The sequence below is a fragment of the Daktulosphaira vitifoliae genome, unplaced genomic scaffold (assembly GCF_025091365.1).
Source record: "Daktulosphaira vitifoliae isolate Bord-2020 unplaced genomic scaffold, ASM2509136v1 Scaffold_1, whole genome shotgun sequence".
In the NCBI taxonomy this organism is placed as follows: domain Eukaryota; kingdom Metazoa; phylum Arthropoda; class Insecta; order Hemiptera; family Phylloxeridae; genus Daktulosphaira; species Daktulosphaira vitifoliae.
Window position 1 is genome coordinate 13,734,683 of NW_026099572.1, and position 20,265 is coordinate 13,754,947.

At 30.4% G+C, this 20,265-nt stretch overlaps 1 protein-coding gene across 8 annotated transcripts in view; it reads left to right on the top strand.

Moving 5' to 3' along the window:
• The window catches only part of LOC126907322 (uncharacterized), a 72,654-nt gene that overhangs the window by 7,198 nt on the left and 45,191 nt on the right, over positions 1–20,265 (top strand). For 7 of the 8 annotated variants that reach the window (XM_050688567.1, XM_050688549.1, XM_050688540.1 and 4 more), the window contains 8 exons: positions 12,044–12,079; positions 12,628–12,663; positions 13,365–13,400; positions 13,757–13,792; positions 13,988–14,146; positions 15,390–15,416; positions 15,698–15,724; positions 15,801–15,827. In XM_050688567.1, coding sequence (XP_050544524.1) covers positions 12,044–12,079; positions 12,628–12,663; positions 13,365–13,400; positions 13,757–13,792; positions 13,988–14,146; positions 15,390–15,416; positions 15,698–15,724; positions 15,801–15,827 — 384 coding nt within the window. The remainder of the gene's footprint in view (positions 1–12,043; positions 12,080–12,627; positions 12,664–13,364; positions 13,401–13,756; positions 13,793–13,987; positions 14,147–15,389; positions 15,417–15,697; positions 15,725–15,800; positions 15,828–20,265) is intronic. The other variant, XM_050688558.1, reaches the window with a different exon arrangement.

Below are 20,265 nucleotides of genomic sequence, written 5' to 3' on the forward strand. Positions count from 1 at the left end.
TATTATAGTTTGTCATAGAAACCGATACATTTTACTATTAATAATATAGTCAAAGATAGGCAAGTTAATAGTAATAATTAATTCAAATTTATTTAAGTTACGTATGAACAATGTCGATAAATTAACAGCTAAAGTTACTAAATTATAAATTTAACTTTCTAAGTTAAAAAGTAAGTTGAACTTTTTTTTTTTTACTTAACTAATTTAAAAAAACACAGCACAATGGGGTCGCGACACAGTGGGGACTTGACATAGTTGGATACAGTATAGATGATATCTGACAGTGATTAAAATCACTAAAATAAAAAACGCTTTGATGCAAATCTGTCTTAATAGTCTTTAATTTATACTGGACCCAACTACATGTCTCCATTGTGCAAGGTTTTTTTTTGTGTCTGTTACAACTTTTTTCAGCTCTTACTGATCTGATTTTATACAACGATAAGACAAAAGATCACAAATTGTATTTAGTCGAAGATATAACTCTCAAAAATTGAAAATTTTTCCCTCGTTCTCTGTAAATGGTGAAAATCTTCCAAAAAATTACAATATTTTAAATTTTTTCACTTTTTATTCTAAAAATTGCCATAATTTTTTTTAATTGTTTTATACATTTTTGTGTTGGTTCTATTTTTAGAGCTAATTATTAAAAACCAAAAATCAATTGAAAAACTAAAAAAATTATTATTATTTTTATATAAATATGTTATTTAGCTTAGGGGATAATTCGATTTTTTTAATTAATTCGCGTACATATCGTATATAAACATTCAATTTTTATAGAATTTTGAATTTAGCTTAATTTTTATTTAAACTAATTAACTGACAAAAGCTAAGTTATTTTAACGGAAAATTAAATTTGTTAAGTTAAAAAGTTTATTAGAAAAATAATAAGTTAAAAAAAATTAACTTTAAAATTAGTTGACGTTTATGTGATTGCAAAGGTTATCTTTTCAGATTTTTATTTTATTTTCATATTAAATATTTAGTATGTATGGTTGTTATTAATAGCATGTATACTTAAGAAATTTGTATTTTGTATTTGGAAAATATATAATTTATTGTACTAAAAATAACGTTGTTAATTATACACCTTATAAGGACGTAATAGGTACCTAGATACCTCTACATATTATATACAAATGTAGGTTTTATTTATATAATAAAAAGTTAAATTGGCATTGTTAATTATTTTTACTCAACATTAAAATAGATACAAATATTAATAGAATAAAAATTCTATATTTAACATATTTAGTAAGGATTATAACATATTTATGTTTGTTGTTAAATGTAAGTTTCCCAAAATAATTTGTTTATTGAGTGATTATTGCAAACATCATTTGTTTAAATTGAACAATCTTTTCGAGTTTTCCGTGGCTTATGATCGAATTCTCGATATACTAAGCAACTTCAAATTATTTGAATACGTTCTGAAGCATCAGAAGATACCACCTATTTATTTATAGGTGGTTTCTATTTTTAGGAATAGCAATGATCTGTTGTATTGGACGTCAGAGAACCATTTCCGTTCAATTGATATTTCTACTTTGTCTACATATATTATCCTGTATAATATAGACAAATGTAGAAATATAATGTAGAAAAATTTTAGTAAAAAAATATCTTATTAATATTGAGTAGTAAATATTCTGTAGCGTTTTGAAGTTTGTGAAAATTTGAACTTTCGTTTTTTTCATGATTACTGTGTATACATATGATGATAGTGTGTATACATTACAAACTTGGCATAAATACCATGATAAAAAATTAGATAAGGCAATTATTACTTATCACTCTCATTCAAAAGTATATTGAAAAGATAGTGTTTTCTTCTGTCCTTTTCTCAATACGTATTTCAATGTTTATAACCGTAAAATAGTACATGAAAGTTCAAATTTTTACAAACTTCAAAACGCTACAGAATATTTACTACTGAATATTAATAAGATATTTTTTTACTAAAATTNCTCTTTTTCAGGAAATGGTTTTATTCAAGTAGTTTGATCTTAGTGTGGACAAGGCTCACATTCGCACATGATGTGAAATGAGTCTTCCTCTTCTACTCCACATTTCCTGCACAATGGTGATTCCGATACCCCCATTGCGTTAAGATGCTTAAGCAGGTGACCATGTCCTGTCAGTAGACCAGTCAGGGTGCTTATTTGATGTCTAGTCATGCTATTAAGATCACCCAGCAATAAACCAGGGGTCTTGATAAACATTTTAGATTGTCTAGGTACTACCAAGTACTTCCAGATTTTCCTGTGTTGTTCTCTGCACCAATTCTTGGGTAACGCTTTGAGCGATTGCTCAGTGAGCCCTACCACTGGTTCTGGTCCAACATAGGTGTTCTCTGCTCCTTTCCTGGCTAGATAGTCATTATTCTCATTTCCAGTGACACCGTTGTGTCCTGGTACCCACGCTAGTGTAACTTTGTTGAACCTCGATAGTGATTCTAAAGTTTCCCTGCATTCGAGGACCAGCTTTGAATTCACCTGATCGTTACAGAGTGCTTTCAAAGCCGCTTGACTATCACTTAAGATAGTTATCTTCCTATTTTTGTATACCAGCAGGTTCTGAGCCCCTACCAGTATCGCCATCACCTCTGCTTGGAAAACAGAGGGTGTTGTGCCCAATGACATACTGACATTTATTCGTGGCTTTAAGCCCCAAATTCCAGCACCTACCTTTCCTGATTTTTTGGATCCATCTGTATATATCACAAATCCTCCTTTGTCAGTCAGGTGGTTAATATTCCATTCTATACGTGTAGTGATCTCCACTTTGTAGGGAATGTTATTCTTAAGAACCGGTTTGATATAGTCCAAGGGGTATTCTAAAAAGCTCTTGTCTATCTCTTTTAGTATTTTACCATGTTCTGTTGTATTACTCTCCAAAGTCTACATACCTAAGTTGTGGAATCTTAGTGCTGTAGCTTTGGCGTGAGCTTTCACCTCTAGATGCAGAGAAGGCAATCCAATTAGTGCCTCTAATGCGAATGTTGGTGTAGTTTTTAATGCTCCAGNGACCGTTGGTGTAGTTCTTAATGCTCCAGTGATGGCAATAGCAGCCATTCTCTGTATGCGACTAAGTTCTTTCCTAGCTGTAATGAGTGCTGTTCTGGTCCACCAGACCAGGGCACCGTACAATATCATAGGTTTAATCACTGACGTGTACAACCAATACATAACTCTTGGTTTAAGACCCCATGTCTTTCCCAAGGCTCTGCTGCAAGTCCACAATGTGTTCATTGCTTTTTTGATTCTTGACTCAACATGTGATTTCCATTTTAGCTTACTATCCAAGATAATACCTAAGTAATTTACTTCTGATTTTAAGCTAATTTCTTGTCCATTCAGAGTAAGAGTGTCCAGGTTGTTTGGTTCTATTCTCTTTCTAGTGAACATAACAACCTCTGCTTTATTTGGATTAACAGATAGACCGTACTTACTACACCATATCTGTATAGTGTTAAGTCTCTGTTGTGCTAAGTCAATAATAGTGTCTGGGAATTTACCCACCACTGCTATAACCAAGTCATCCGCATAGGCTTGTGTATAACAATATTTGTTTAACTCTCTAATAAGCGAGTCCAATACTAGACACCATAGCAAGGGGGATAGAACCCCGCCTTGTGGGCATCCCTGTTTGACACTCTTGATTACTTTGGTCTCATTGAGCTGTCCCAAAATGGAGCGTTCCTTAAGCATGGATTCTATCCACTTAATAATAAGTGGTTCTATTCCATGCTGTTGTGCAGATTCATACATAGCATCGAAAGCAGTATTGTCAAAAGCCCCTTCGATGTCCAGGAATATACCTACTGCATACATTTTATTCTCTACAGCTTTCCCTATCTTAGTAGTTAAGCAGTGTAGAGCTGTATCAGTAGATTTCCCCGTTTGATACGCATGTTGGTTTTCATGTAAAGGGTTCTCCTTAAGAGGCCCCTCCTTGATGTACCTATCAATAAGTTTCTCCATAGTCTTAAGAAGAAAAGAAGTAAGACTTATTGGTCTGTAGGATTTTGCTTCATAATAGTTAGTGCGGTTAGGTTTGGGTATAAACGCTACCCTAACCTTACGCCAGCTTTCTGGTTGATAATCATAGGCAAGGCGTGCCCTAAATATTTTGCAGAGATGGGAGACGATTATCTCTAACCCTTCTTGCAGAAGTGCAGGAAAAATTTCGTCACAGCCTGCAGCTTTAAAACTGCCAAAGGCTTTTATTGCCCATCTTATTCCACTTGGGGTTATCACTTTCCTGGTTAGTCTCCAATCAGCACAGGTCACACGTTTGTCCTGTGCATCATGTTCCTGTTCTCTGTTGTTAATTGTAGAGTCAGGAAAATGTGTGTTCATCAAATGTGATAATGTTTCATTATCATTATTGGTGAACATTCCGTCTGGCAGTAGTATTGCCTCGACAGTTTTGTTTGGTCCATTCCTTAGTGATCGCAGAAGTCTAGTTGCTATAGGGAGTTGTTGTATATCCCCACAGAACTTCTTCCAGCTTTCTCTTTTGGACTTTTTCAATGCAGATTTGTAGTTCCTTTGGGCGTCCTTATAGGATTCCCAGTGTTGTTCCAAACCTGATTTCATTGCTTTATTTAAGAGCTTACGTGAACTCTTTCTTAATTTAGACAGGTTAGCATTCCACCAAGCTACACCCTGCCCTGTACCTTTCCTTTCTATTAAAGGACAGTTTTCTTTGTAAGCTGAGACAATGGAGTCCTGTAGCATATTTACAGCCCTTTCAGTACTCTGTCTCGACCCCAATCTAAACTGTAGGTTAATCAGGTCATGAGAGAGATCTGCCCTGTATTTATCCCAGTTTGTTCTTTTCGGATTCCTATAGTACTCCGCCTCAACTTTGCTNCGGGTTCCTATAGTACTCCGTCTCAACTTTGTTAATTTCCAAAGTGAATCGTAAGTGCCTATGATCAGAAAGAGAAGGTTCGGAGGACACTTTCCACCCTTTTATCTTTTGAAGTAACCCTTTTGAACAAACTGTTAGATCAATGACTTCCTGCCTGTTCCTGATAACAAAAGTAGGTTCACTACCTCTGTTCAGTATACTTAGGTCTGTAGTCAGCAATAGATCCATTATAACCTCTCCTCTTTGGTTGATGTTACTGCTCCCCCAAATAGTGTGGTGTGCATTAGCATCCATACCTAGGATTAGTTCTAATTTTTCATTTTTGCAATAATTAAAGAACATAGTTAGGTCCCTACCTGGGTCTGTGACCTCATATGGTAAGTATCCTGAAGCTACTATGATATTTTTACCATCATTTAGTGTTACTCTAATAATAGTCAAGTCTGCACTTGATAGATTAAGTATCAGGCTGGCTTTAACTTTATTATTAACCAAAATGCAAGTTCTTGGTTTATCTGCTTATTTATGAAACAGTTTAAAATCCCTAAGATTTAGCCCCTTAATCTGGTCCCCATTTATCCATGGTTCCTGAATAAGGGTGTTGTATGCCTCTCAGTTAGGGTCGTTAGTTATACACTACTGGCCCCTTTACTGTGATGCAGGTTTATTTGAGTGAATTGAATTCTATTGTCAGCCATTCAGATAAACTGATGTTGACGCTTAAGAAAGCACGCTGTGCTGGGTGTGATACAGGTGTCTGAAACATCCCTGTGTCACACAGCCCCCCCTGTGGGTGGTGTCCCACCGCCGTCCCCAGGTGGCGACCGTGCCTTGGTTCCGCTCTCCACATTTCCTTTTGGATCTGTGGAGAGGTTCCCCTCAGCTGTGACCGTTATTGAGGGTGGCGGTTTCCTGGGTCCCTTTCCCTTACGTAACACACTTCCTCCCTTCCCTTTCGAGGCAGGAGTAAAGTGTGTCCGTTTGCCCCTTACCTGTGCCTTACCTCCTTTCCCGAGTGGCACTGGTGATTCCTCAGCCTTCCTCTTCCCAGATTTTTGAGGTGTGGATTTTTTCACATCCTTCCGGGCTGGTGGCTGCTTGGCAACATAATCTGTGAAGCAAACTCTGCCCATTCCAAAATATGGACTGCGCTTCAGTTCCTCCAGTTTGACCATGCTGTTTTCGTCCACACTTAGAAACAGAGTTTGTCCTTTCGGGCCAACCTCTGTCTCATGGTGGACTTTCCAGATCGCCGTGTTCAGCCCTGGGTTTTGTTTTGCCAAAATTTCCATGATCTTCTTGGAATCTTTTGGCAGCCCTGGTATGTGAGTGACCATCCGTTTATACTTGATCGGGTTGTAGGCTTCCAAATGGAGTTCTGCACCGTCCCAAGGTTTTATCAAGTTGACATGGTCAGTGAGCCACTTAAGAGAGCTCTCTTGGGCTGCACTGATCACAAGTGCTCCATCAGTGAGTCTGGTGTCTTCAAACCTTGGTACGTCGGTTCCATCAGTACCCGACAGTATCAAGTCTCCAACACAAGACTCAATGAGTAGCCCCTGCTCTCTAACTTGTTAGTGGGGTAGCCTGCGAGGACCAGAGCCACTTTTTATCATCGGTTACCACGTCCCTGTAGGTCGGTACCCAATGAGTTTTCTTACATGGAGGTTCTTGCCCCTTGTCCTCAGGTTTTTGAGCTTCGGTTCCCTTTGACTTTTTCAAGTCATCGGTTCCCTTGTCTCCCTCCTTTGGTAGGTTCTTCTGCCCCTCCATGTTTGCTCGGCTTCTCTTCAGCTTGCGCCTCTGACTGCCGCTTAATTTCTCAGGTCTAAGTTTTAGACCTTCGATTTTGTCAGCTACTGCTCCCAGTTGATCTTGCCATTCCTGTTCTACATTTTCTGACGTTGCTGTCTCTTTGCTAGTAGACGGTTCACCAAGTATCCTGTTGTTGACATTGAGACCTTCAAGTTCGGCGATTCTTCTACGAAGAGTCGCCAGTTCACGATCTTGTTCCGACAGGTTGTCCGTAGGATCCCTGATCGTCACAAGTTCGTTGTTTTGTGGTTTTTCTATGTTTTTGTCCATATAGTTCCCACGAGAAGTCGAGAAATAAAGGTCCGTCACAGCAGAGCTCGATACTGTGATAAGGCTGTATACTCTATGGTGCGCCAGGTGCCATAGAGGATCCCAATGGTCACTATACCTTTGGGCTAACTACCCTGTGACAAGTTAGCAACCCTTTCACTTGGTATGGCTGGGTTAGGGGGGCGTATTCGCTGTTAGCAAGCAGGTATGCCCAGGCCTACCGATCCCAACTAACCAAAGTCATGACCGGCTAAGAGCAGTGGTACGTGTTGCCACCCCCACTGAAATAACTAGGGTCCGCGGAGTTGTTAGGCCCGTAATCCTTGCGGATACCCCTGCGGGATAGCTATAGACCTAACGTCTAACTAATATTTAAAAAAAAAATCAGCTAAAAATATTAACTGGATCAAAAGTTATTTAAGTTGTCAGTGAGTGGTGGGCCACCCTATTACTGTAAATAATGAAGTATAATTTGATAGTCCAGGTTTTTGATGCAAGATGTAACGAGAAATTGTTTGAGCTTGAGGATATGGTGCATCATACCACTGAGTACCATCATCATTGCCGGCTCTAGACTTGATATATATGGATTTATTTTCGTTGCTTTCATTTGAACAAATGTTCACCTTCAGAATCTGATTTCCCTATACATCACTTATTTTATTATTTAATTTATTTTTCTAATAAAATGATAATTTTGTTATTAATAACATATAATAACAATTATAATTTCTAAAACGATTATTTGACTATTATATGTTTCAAAATGTTGTTTATACTTACCTAGATCTCCTAAGTCTTTCATTACGATGTTAGTTGTTAGTCTGACCATTAGCCACATTTAGCATTTATCTAAATTATATATTAAATACAATAAATACACTAATAACACTACGCACTTTTGAATTAATGTAAATACTGTGTTCACGTCAATATCAAAAACTAAAATGACCGACATATAAACCGTAATTGTATAATTTTAAAATGTTTGATATTATTAAAATTATGTCTAATGATAATTCGACTTAAATTCAGAGTGTTCAGTACGTAAAAAACAAGTAAATCGTTACAAGCAACGAGAACAATTGAAAACTATTTCCTTATTAACTGAACAACCTATATAATAAGATATAAGACTGATAAACTAACGATAGTGAAATAATTTACGGGAAAAGTACAGATAAATATATTGTAGATACCCTTGTGTACCTTCACCGTCATAAGAAGGTATATTTTTTCACTGTCGCATAACAGTCAATACCTACCATTGAGTATAGTTAATACCAGATTTGAATCTATTTTTATTATCTCTCATTTAGTATATCATACATTTTTATTACTATCTTATGTGTCATAACTTGGTTAATGAAAATTAGTTTACGTTAAACCATATAAAAATAATGACTTCCGTATTGAAAACAAAAAAATAAAAATAGAAATTCAGTCTAAAATCATTTCACTTTAACAAGTTGTAACAGACAAACGGTTAATCAAGATAATAAAATTGTTTGTAATTTTTTTTCTATCATCATTTTTTTCTTTATTTGAATTATACAATTTATACAATATTAGTACAATAAGTATAAAAGATAAGATCTCTCCAACACTTCCTTTTTAGTCTTTTGGGAGGATTGCTAGGCATTGTGGGTTAAGTATCCTTTACTAAAGAATTAGGATGATTAAGAAGGGAATGGTGGTATCGAGTGTAGTGTTCCTTGGAACCTAACAATACTGCATTTAGTTGTAAGTCTGAATATAAGAAATAATTTGAAACGTAAGGTGGCGCATTTATTACTAGTCGAAGTATCTTATTCTACATAATTTTAATTTTATTTAAGTTCGTTTTTTTTTGCTGATCCTCACATTTGAATTCCATATATCCATAAACAGTAAAGTAGCATTTCTTATAAAGTTAAAGTTTTGATTTACACAATAGAAAACGTTTGATTATAAAAAAGTGTTTGTTATGTTTGATTTTAGTAGAGTTTATATGACCAGTTAAGTTTTTGGTCAAGGTGTATACTAAGCTATTTTGTAGTAGTTGAGATTGGTATTTAAATATTATTTAAGTAAACTTGTGGATGAAGCCCTTTTCTAAGTATAAAATTAATGTGACAAGATTTATTTATTTATTTTAAGTCTCTAGTCATAATACCAGGGTTGAATGTCATTAAGATGACATTGTAAATTATCTGGAGCTATCTGAGAATTTTTATTAACAGAAATGAAATAGCTTTTTCATCGACATAATCATGTACGTATGTACATAATTACAGGGGAGCAGATATATCATTTTGTGGTACTCCTGCCTTTATATCAGATTTCATTGAAAGAGCTGACCGTTAGCGAATTGAAAAATGACATTTTATAAAATGAGGTTTAAAAAATAAGTAGTATGAAGGTGGTAAGAGTAGTTTTAATTTAAAAAGAAAACTGTCATGCCAAACTCGGTTGTAAATTAGAGCAACATCCAGTAGGGCGGCAGAACAGTACTGTTATTTTTCTAGTGAAGTTGCAATAGTGTTAGTTAAGTGGTTAATTTGTTGAATAGTTAAGTGTCTGCTACGAAAACCAAATTGTGCGTCAGGTATAGTATTTTATTGAATTATTATAGAATTTATTCTCCTAAGCAATAATTTTTCAAGTACTTCAGAAAAGAAGGAAAGCAGGCTATATTTTGAGAAGATTTTAGTTAACTATTTAAATAAGTGTTATCAGTATTTTTTGAAATTATTCCCAATTTGTTGTTTTATTTGTCAGTGGAAGATTACTAGATCTAATAGGAGCCGATGCGTTAATTGTCAGTGTAACAGAGGAGTGGTCTGAGAACAAGTAATTAAAGTTTTTAATTTGGTAAAAGATGTTAATTTAAATTTTTGTGACTAAAATTTCAAGGATGTCAGGACGTTTTGATGTTGAAGTCGGCCAGTAGGTGAAATCTGGAGGAGAGAGTATTTTATAGTGTGCTCAGAAAATAAGTCCAAGAAGATTATTACCTCGTGAGTTGTTTTTCATCAAAAGCTTGGGTGTTTAGCATCAATTTCACCGCTAACTAGTAGTTTTGAATTTTTATTACTAGTTCGATATAACATTTTTATTGTTATGCTTATCTAAACCGATACAATAAAGAGAAGCTGGGTGGCCGATATTCCGGGCTTTTTTTCGTAATGCTGTTTTTATATGAGAGTTGAACTAATTAAACCATTTAAAATAATGCTCATCAAATGTAGAGGCCTTGATGATTGCACTCCACTGTAAGTGAAGTCAAAAGAAAAAAAAATGTCCTCAAGATCATGTAAAAATCACATTTATTTCATTTTTATGATATTTTTATCATATTTATTTCACATGACAGTTGGAGCTTTTAATAGAAAAAATAAAAAAGAACATGGTTACAGATGCACTGTCGTATCATAATATAAAGTTAAAAATAAATTTTCTCGTTTAAGAAAATAATAGTTAAGGATTTTTATTCCTCCAGGAATGAAAAAAATTATTTTTTCTACTACATATTGTTGTAGAGTTTTATGAACTTATTAGTTTTTTTCTTTTACAATAAATTTAAATTTTCAATATTTTCTGAGAAAATTAGTGTCTTAGTATAATATTAATCATATTTGAACAATAGGATAGTATATATTATTATACAGAACACTCTATATATAATGTAATATTTGGACACATATATAGTAAATTTATGTCCATATATCATACAAAGTGATTTTTTTATCATAACTCACTCAATTACTTACAGAATAAATATAATTTTAACATTTTTTTTTTTTTGGTTATCTTTAGTTATTAATTATTAATGAATTATAAACTATGTAATACATATAAGTTCATCTGTTATACCATGCAAGGGTGTCAACTTTGTTTTTCTAAATGAGAACACATATTTTGAATAAATTTAAATATTTGAGTTTTTAATTTAATAGTAAACGTCATTTGAATTTTTAATGATTATAATAAAAAAAATCATTCTGTATATAATTTATATGTATATATTTATTTATGTATTTTAAAAGCATATGGTATTCAAGGCAATTGCCAAAATGAAGAACCTAAGTTCAAGTTTAATATTATAAATATTTATTTGGAATTAATTGAAAACATATTATAATGAATCAATGTGATATTTTTGCTGCATTTTGTCGATATTTTCTCAGAGTGATAACATAAATGATGATAATTTATTTAAAATCTTTAGATTTAAGCACTTAAATTTTTTAATCATACTGTTTGAACAGTAATGATGTGTGGGTTAGTCAACATTCGTTTCTCGAGTCTCTAAATCATGCAGGAGAAAGAAGTAGGGAGTTGACTGTATAAAATGAATAAAAATGTATTAAAAGAATATAAAACAATTAACTGTATTGAAAATATAAACCAAAATATTATATATAAATCGATGTGGGTAGGAGGCCCTTAATACTAATGCTACAATGCTTCAAATAAATCAAATAATAAGATTAAAATAACACAAAACAATATAATTAATAACTATTTATCGATACTAATTATGATGACTGATTGATATGAATTGAATGTGAATGAAGTCGTTGGCATGAAAATTGAACCAAGCAAAATCAACAGTAACTCGATGTACAACGATCGTGTACGTAACCATACAAGATAATGGATCTCTCGCACAACCGGTGGTAGTAGTGCGAGTGGCGTTATCAGTCATAACAAAACGCCCTCTTATAACTTCATATCTAACACATATTTTGATTTTGTATTATAATTATTATTATCATAGGCGCATCAAAGAATTTATTTTCTATTCTGCGTTATAATACTTAGTTTTGTATTTTATTTTATTTTAAATACCTTACACAGGTTTTTGAGTTAGAAAAAAATGTTCTAACTTATTTGATTTTTATCTCATTAAATCTAAATTTTAGATTCAATAACATCCATGAATATCATGGTAGCCATCACTAGTCTCCCCTTAATTACATTTAAAATAAGAGGATAAAATTTAGTTTTTCCGGAATTTATTTTATTTTACTTGGGTCTATATAGTAAACAAGGTATAAATATATATTTATATATTATTTTTGTGTTTTTAAAGCTGATGATATCCCAGTTGAAAACCAAAATGAAGAACGTAAGTTAAAACTAAATATTTTTAAAAAAAATTAGAAAATTATAATTAATTTAATATAAATATAATATTTGGGATAGGAAAAAATTCGATTTTTTTTTTTTAATTATAACACGTCCTCAGCCTTTAAAGATTATTTTTCTAAAAATTGTCATAACTTTTTTTTTATTCTTATTATACATTTTTGTTTTGGTTCTATTTTTAGAAATAATTATTAAAAAAAAAATCAATTTAAAAATTTTAAAAATTATAATTATTTTTATATAAATATATTATTTAGCATATGGTATAATCTGATTTTTTAAAATTAATTCGCATACACATCGTATAAACATACATTTTTTATGAAATTTTGAATTTAGCTTAGCTGTTATTTTAACTAATAACTGAAAAAAGTTAAGTTATTTTAACGAAAAATTAAATTTATTAAGTTAAAAATTTAATTAGAAAACTAATTAATTAGTTAAGCTGAAAATTAAAAAAAAAAAATTAACTTTTTAATCTCACTGTATAAAATTTATATGTATAAATTTATTTATGTATTTTATAAGCATATAGTATTCAAAACGATGGCCAAAATGAAGAACGTAAGTTCAATCTTAATATTATAAATATTTATTTGGAATTAATTGACAACTTATTATAATGAATCCATGTAATAATTTTGCTGCATTTAGTTGATATGTCTCAGAATGTTAATATAAATGTTGATAATTTATTTAAAATCTTTAGATTTAAACACTAAAATTTTTTTTATTCGTATATAGATTTTGTATTATAATTATGAACATAGGTGTGTCAAAGAATTTATTTTCATTTCTTATATGTTAATCTATATTTTTAATTAATTATTAATAATATCAAAAATTAGTGGCGATGGAAAAAAATCTATTTGCAACAAATGGATTTAGAAAAGTAAATTTTTGACTCTATATTTAATAATATATTTTACTTCCAAATAAAAAAACTACTAATCAGAAATAATAAAGGAAATAGGGATTAATTTTGCTTTTGGTATAATCCACCAATTTTTTAAAACTTAACACTGTCAATAGAGTTTGCATTGAAGCATTTCTTATGACAGTGATTAAAATCATCTGTACTAGTTCCAACTATCCCACATCCCTACTGTGTCGCTAACCCACTGTATAATTTTTTTTTTAATTGAACACATTTAAGAAAGGATAAAATGTAGTTTTTCCGGAATTTATTTTATTTTAAATGGGTCTATTTAGTGATAAAGGTATAAATGTATATATATATTTTTTTTTGTTGTGTGTTATTAAAGCTGATGGTATCACAGTCAAAAATCAAAATGAAGAATGTAAGCTAAAACTCAATATTTTTGAAAAAATGTAGAATATTATAATTATTTTTGTATTAATATAATATTTGGGATAGGGAAAAATTCGATTTTTTTTTAAATTATAACACGTCCTCAGCGTTTAAAGATATATTTTTTTATGAAATTTTGAATTTAGCTTAACTGTTATTTTATTTAATAACTGAAAAAAGCTAAGATTTTTAATGGAAAATTGAATTAGTTAAGTAAAAAGTTTATTAGAAAAATAATTAACTATTTAGGTTGAAAATTTAAAAAAGCATAATTTTTTAACTAGTTAATGCCTATCATTGCTATATATTATATATAATATATAATATTTTCATATATTTTGAAAGCATGTGCTATTCAAGGCGAAGACCATAATGAAAAACGTAAGTTAAAAATAAATCAACTTTTTATTCTATTAAAAATTAATTTGGAATTTATTATAATCAAGGTAATATTTTTGTATAAATGAAACATTGTGTCGTCAGTGTTAAAATTCCTAAATAATATTTACCATTTTACAAATTTTGCATAGAAAAATGTTTTATTATGTCAAATAATTTATTAAATTTTTCTTATAGAGTTATGCTCTGTCTGTTATGACAAAAATCCAGATACATCTATAGGAGAATGTTCACACAAATTTTGCAAAGGATGTATAGATACTTGGAAAATAAATAAGAGAAGCTACCGTTGTCCTTTATGCAATCAAGTATACGATAATCTTGACGTTCAAGAAGGTATATTAATAATTTTTTTGAAATATAATAATAAAATTTAAAACTATTTATTTTTAGCATAAGACTTACACATTAACTTTGAATATTATTTGTAGTTAAATTTTTAGTTTAATATAAATTTAAAATTGAGATTTTTAACATTTAGACATACAACATTTCTTTATTAAAATAATCTTATTAGATTTTTTCATTTAACTTATTATTATAGAGAGTTCAAAGAAAGCACTAGAAGTTGCTTTTTTCTACATAAAATGTTTAAATATAAACGTTATTATAATGTAAAACAATATTTTTTTACGTTATGAAAGAAATATGATATTTTTTGTTTTTCTATTATGTTTTGACAAGAAATATTGTTTGAAATAATAACTATTGTTTGATACGCATCACAAGAGGGCGTTTTTCTTAGATTTTGTTGTGACCGGTTGTGCGAGGTATTCGTCACTACGTTGGATACTCACGTACGTGATTATTGTGTCTCGCCGAACTATATCGGTCCTTTTTGTGAATTTTGCGTTCTCGCCACCATTGTTAGCCCTTGCTACATGGTTCTATGGTGCACCTAGCTCATAGTCGTTTTAATGGATTAACCATCCTGGTGATTCGTCGTGGGTATAGAACTGCTATACCAGTCTATGCCATTGTGCGCCCTTCGTGTACATAACAAGTGCCTCCATTTGTATCGACTACCCTTGTAATCTTCAACATCTTAATGTAAAGTACTCCAACTGTTCATTTTTCTCCGTCATCAGTCATCATTCATCTATTGTACGTTACACAGTTAAGTTTTTATTTGTTTGTAATTATTATATTATATTTAACCTATTTTGTTCAGAGATGCCTTTTTGGCCATTTTAGAATTAAGTGACCCCTCAATCCACAATTCTATGATAGTTTATATATATATATATATATATATATGAATATATATTGTTACTTTAATATATAACTCCTTGTCTTATAATTCTTATTATTTTATTTAGTGTAAGTACCATCCTCTTATATACAGTCCACACCCTATTTCTTTCTCCGGCATAATTAAATAACCCAACTGAACGTTAACTAACCCGCACATTATAAACGGGCGTTCCGTTCAAACAATTATAACGTTAAAAATTATAAATATGTAATGTTCAAATGTTGAATTACTGATTATTTAATATTTATCTTATCATTAGAGTGACAAGACTAAAATATATAGTTATTAGAAAAACATGGATAAAATGTTTATTTATTTGTTTAGATAACAATACAGCTTCTCTAGATACAAGTAAGTACTTAAGAAGTAATTTTGGTTTCTTTATCTATCAGAGTATTCAACATTTTATTAATTTAGTATCCCACACGAACGATTATATAAACTTTTATTAAAAATGTCAGAATATCCAAAACATTTTCAAAATCTAAAAAAAAAAGTTTATTAATATGCAGATTTCTAACTACAAAGATTAATTATTTTGCAGGTTTACTATAGAAATTTAAAAAAATGTATTTATGTTCAAACATGTACAATTTTATAAAATAAAACATAAAATTTATTAATTTTTTTAGTGATTGATTTGCTTGTAGCTATGAGAAGTAAATAATAATATAATTGATTTATATCCACTAGTTATTTATACAAATGATTTATTTTATATTATTTGTTATATAGATATTACTATGACGTTTGATAACACTGGTAAGTGTTTACTTAGTTGGAAAATAAAATTAAAGTACTTAGAATTTGATATTTAGATCTTAATATAACATACAGTTAGATCCTAATGATCCTAAAAAATATTTAAAAATAAATTTGAGAATAAAATCTTCTTCTTGTTGTTTCCGATTATAAAAAAATGCCATTAACATTTATATTAATAATTCAAAATAAAATAAAATACTGGTAAAATACTTAGATAGTAAAATAAATAAATATCAATAAAATAAAAAGCCCAGCACAGTGGGGTCGTGGCATATTTGGGTCCAGTATAAATGATATCAGACCGTGATTAAAAGTCACTATCATAAAAAACGCTTCGATGCAAATCTCTAGATAGTGTTTAATTTAAAAAAAAAATTTGTCAAAAAAATAGGTCAAGTGAGAGCTGAGGAAATAAATGATAGCTACAAAAAAAAAAACCACATAGTAAAATAATATTAATATGAATTTCTTATCACGAGAGGTGACTACAGTAATGGAATCCTTGATATTTATTGAAGTTATTGAATCTAAATGAGATAAAAATCAAATGAGTTAAACATTTTTTTTAACTCAAAAAGAATTAAGAAAAAATTCAGTGTCACAGGTGTGAAAGTTTCAAGTGTTTCCGAAATTGTTACCGTCTCAGAAACTGTACGTTGCATTCTTCACTTAATAAAAATAGAACTTTAGTTAAAATTTTAAAGTTATTTTTCTCGACTTCAAAAAAACAAAAAAAATTAAATATGTTTAACTTTTTATACTATGTCAATTAGATTGATATATTTTTGAAAATTAGTGTAATCCCTTTACAATAAAATAAAATACAAAACCAAGAATTTTAACACAAAATAGCATATTTTTGAATTTGATAGCTATTTTCACCATAAGGACAAAATAAAGTACAACATTTTTTTTTTAATATTACAGTTTATTACATAAGCTTTAATTTAGGATATATATAAAAATGTCAGTATTTCCGGAACACTCTCAAAAATTAAGTTGAAAAAGTTCTACTTTCTATATGCTCTTTTAAGTTTTGAACCCCCTCTGTATATAGGGTAATGGTCCGATTTAAAAAACGAGTATGTTGAATTAAAGATGTATATAAATATTTTTCTCATAAAAATATTGTATTGACCCATACATTTTTCAAATTGATTTAACATTTTAAAGTTAAAAATGTAAAATATAAAATCGAGAATGTTAACACAAATAGCATACGGTAGCCATTTTCACTGTGAAGACAAAATGAAGACTGAATTTTTTTTTTTTTCATATTAGAGTACATTATATTAACTTTAATTTAAGATATATATAAAAGTGTCAGTATTTCCGTAACACTTTAAAAAATTAAGTAGAAAAAGTTAATTTTTTGTAAAAAAGTTGTCATTTTGAATCCCTTTTTGTGAGCAGATTAAGGGTCCAATTTATAAAAAAAAATACATTAAATGGTAGGTAAAAAATCATGCATCTATAAAAAAAATAATTATATTGATTTGATTATTTTTAAAAAAGTTATAGCAGTTTTAAAAAAAAAAAAATTGAATAAACTGTCGAAAAATAGCGATTTTTAAAATTGTAATTTTTGGATATTTCTCTCATTTACGGGAAATTATTTCAATTTTTGAGTGTAAAGTCTTTGACTATATACGATTTGTGATCTTTTGACGTATCGTTGAAAGAAATCGTTCTGTGAGATCTGAGAAAAATTTGTAACAGAAACAAAAAAAAAATACATCATAGTAAAATTAATACTTTCCCAGCTTTGCATCGAAGCTAAAATAAACAAATAAATCAATCAATCAATTTGGTATGTCTAATAAATTCACATTTTTCGGAACATTCTATATGTTGTGTTGCGAACAATAAGCAGTATTTTTCTAGAGCATTTTTGTTTGTCAAAATCAGATCTTCTTTGTTACATTGTGCTGGACTCATGGTGCATGACAAAAGGTGTTTATCAGTCTGTCGTTCTCCACATTTGCATGTGTGATCTTCTCCACTAATCCCCTATTTTACCATGTTAGCTTTAGTCCTCGCCAACCCGGCTCATTCTGTTAAGAGTTTTCCATAGTAAACATGGAAGATGTCCACCTAACAGAAGTTGTTGTGTAGTCTGAATCAGTTCTTCCGGTTGTAGCTCATTTTGCCACCTTTGCAGTCTAACGTTTTGTGTGGGTTCAAGTAGTTCTTTTGCTGTTTGTATGAACATTTTTCGGGATTTAAGACTTGTGCTCGCGTTTTCATGTCCAAACATAGGATGTCTTTCATCCTTTATCTGTTAGGTTTTTTCTATATCAGTGGTTACTTGTGTTCTAATTTCAGGTGGAGCTAAGACTGCTAGAAGGTATAACTTATATGTAGGTGTAGGCCTAAGACATCCCGTTATGATTCTGCAATTATCATTCAAAGTTATAAATACATGTTTGGCGTGTTTGGATTGGCTCCATACTGAACACGCATATTCTTCAGTTGAGAAACATAGTGCTATACCGGTTGTACGCATGGTGTAAAGCCGAGCTCCCCATTGGATCCAGCGAGTTTTCAGCGAGTTATTTGTTGCTTGTACTTTCATTTTAGTTTTGAAATAGTTCTCCTTAAATGTCAAGGTCCTATCTAGGGTAACGCCTAGGTACACGGGGTAGTCAGTGTTCTGCAATATTTTTCCTAACCATTCTATATTAAGACATTTCTTGGCAACGCAGTTTCGTAGGTGGAAGCAACATATTTTTTTCCACATTATCGAAGGTTGTATCTTGAGCCGTGATTGCTAGATTGTATATTTACATATATACAGAGTGGCCCACCACTCACTGACAACTTAAATAACTTTTGATCCAGTTAATATTTTTAGCTGATTTTTTTTTTAAATATTAGTTAGACGTTAGGTCTGTAGCTATATCTCAATAATTAATTTTTTTACATTTTATTAAAAATATTAATTATTTTTAAATTTTAAATAAAAAGTAAAAAAAAAATCTAAGATAGCTATTTTGTAGAGTAGAATTTAAGAAAAATTTTAGTTAAAAAATATCTTATTAATATTCAGTAGTAAATATTCTGTAGCGTTTTGAAGTTTGTGAAAATTTGAATTTTCATGTACTATTTTACGGTATTAAACATTGAAATACGTATTGAGAAAAGGACAGAAGAAAACGCTATCTTTTCAATATACTTTTGAATGAGAGTGATAAGTAATAATTGCCTTATCTAATTTCTTATCATGGTATTTATGCCAAGTTTGTAATGTATACACACTATCATCATATGTATACACAGTAATCATGAAAAGATAGCGTTTTCTTCTGTCCTTTTCTCAATACGTATTTCAATGTTTAATACCGTAAAATAGTACATGAAAATTCAAATTTTCACAAACTTCAAAACGCTACAGAATATTTACTACTGAATATTAATAAGATATTTTTTTACTAAAATTTTTCTTAAATTCTACTCTACAAAATAGCTATCTTAGTTTTTTTTTTTACTTTTTATTTAAAATTTAAAAATAATTAATATTTTTAATAAAATGTAAAAAAATTAATTATTGAGATATAGCTATAGACCTAACGTCTAACTAATATTTAAAAAAAAAATCAGCTAAAAATATTAACTGGATCAAAAGTTATTTAAGTTGTCAGTGAGTGGTGGGCCATCCTGTATATAGACATATATTTAATAGTTAAAGTATATAATTCTAGTTCTATTGCAATTTCGTCATACCCAGCCGCTTTCCCATTCTTCATTTCTTTCAGGCTGGTGATGAGTTAATCTATTTAAAGTCATGGTGAAAGATATGGCATTCGTTGTTTTTGTCTTTTATGATTTTTTCTCTCTTGATTTTCCTTCTGTGTTTTCCATTTTTAAGTAACTCCGTGGCTATCTGATTAGCAGTGACATTTATACAAGTTCTTTGTACAATTGGATTTCCACTTGGCTTTTTTATTAGGTGCCAGGCTTTCTTGCTATTTTTAGTCGTATCAGAATTTTTAATGAGATTGTGCCACTTTCTGTTTTTGTCATTTACAAGCTGTTTAAGATTTTCTCCTGATTTAATGGTGTCGTCGCTAAATGGATCGTTTTTAAACAAGTTTCGATATATTTCTATCAGCTTTCCAGTCTGTTTATCTATGCCTGGTATGTAATTTTCTCTACAGCCACGTGTATGTGTTGTCTAGATATTTTCCTTACTTTATTTGCAAATATTTCGTAGTTTTCTGGTGTTGGTTCTAGGTTCTGAATTTTTTTAATAATAGCATCTCTTTCCCAATAAGCTTTTTTGTAATTAAATCTCCTCATGAATTGTATCGTTTCAGACCTAATAACTTCGTTTATTTGTAGTTTTAATGCTCTGTGTTGTGTTTTTGATATAGGAGTACATACATCATTAAAACATCTCTGGTTTATGTTACTACTTACAAAGATTAGGTCTGGG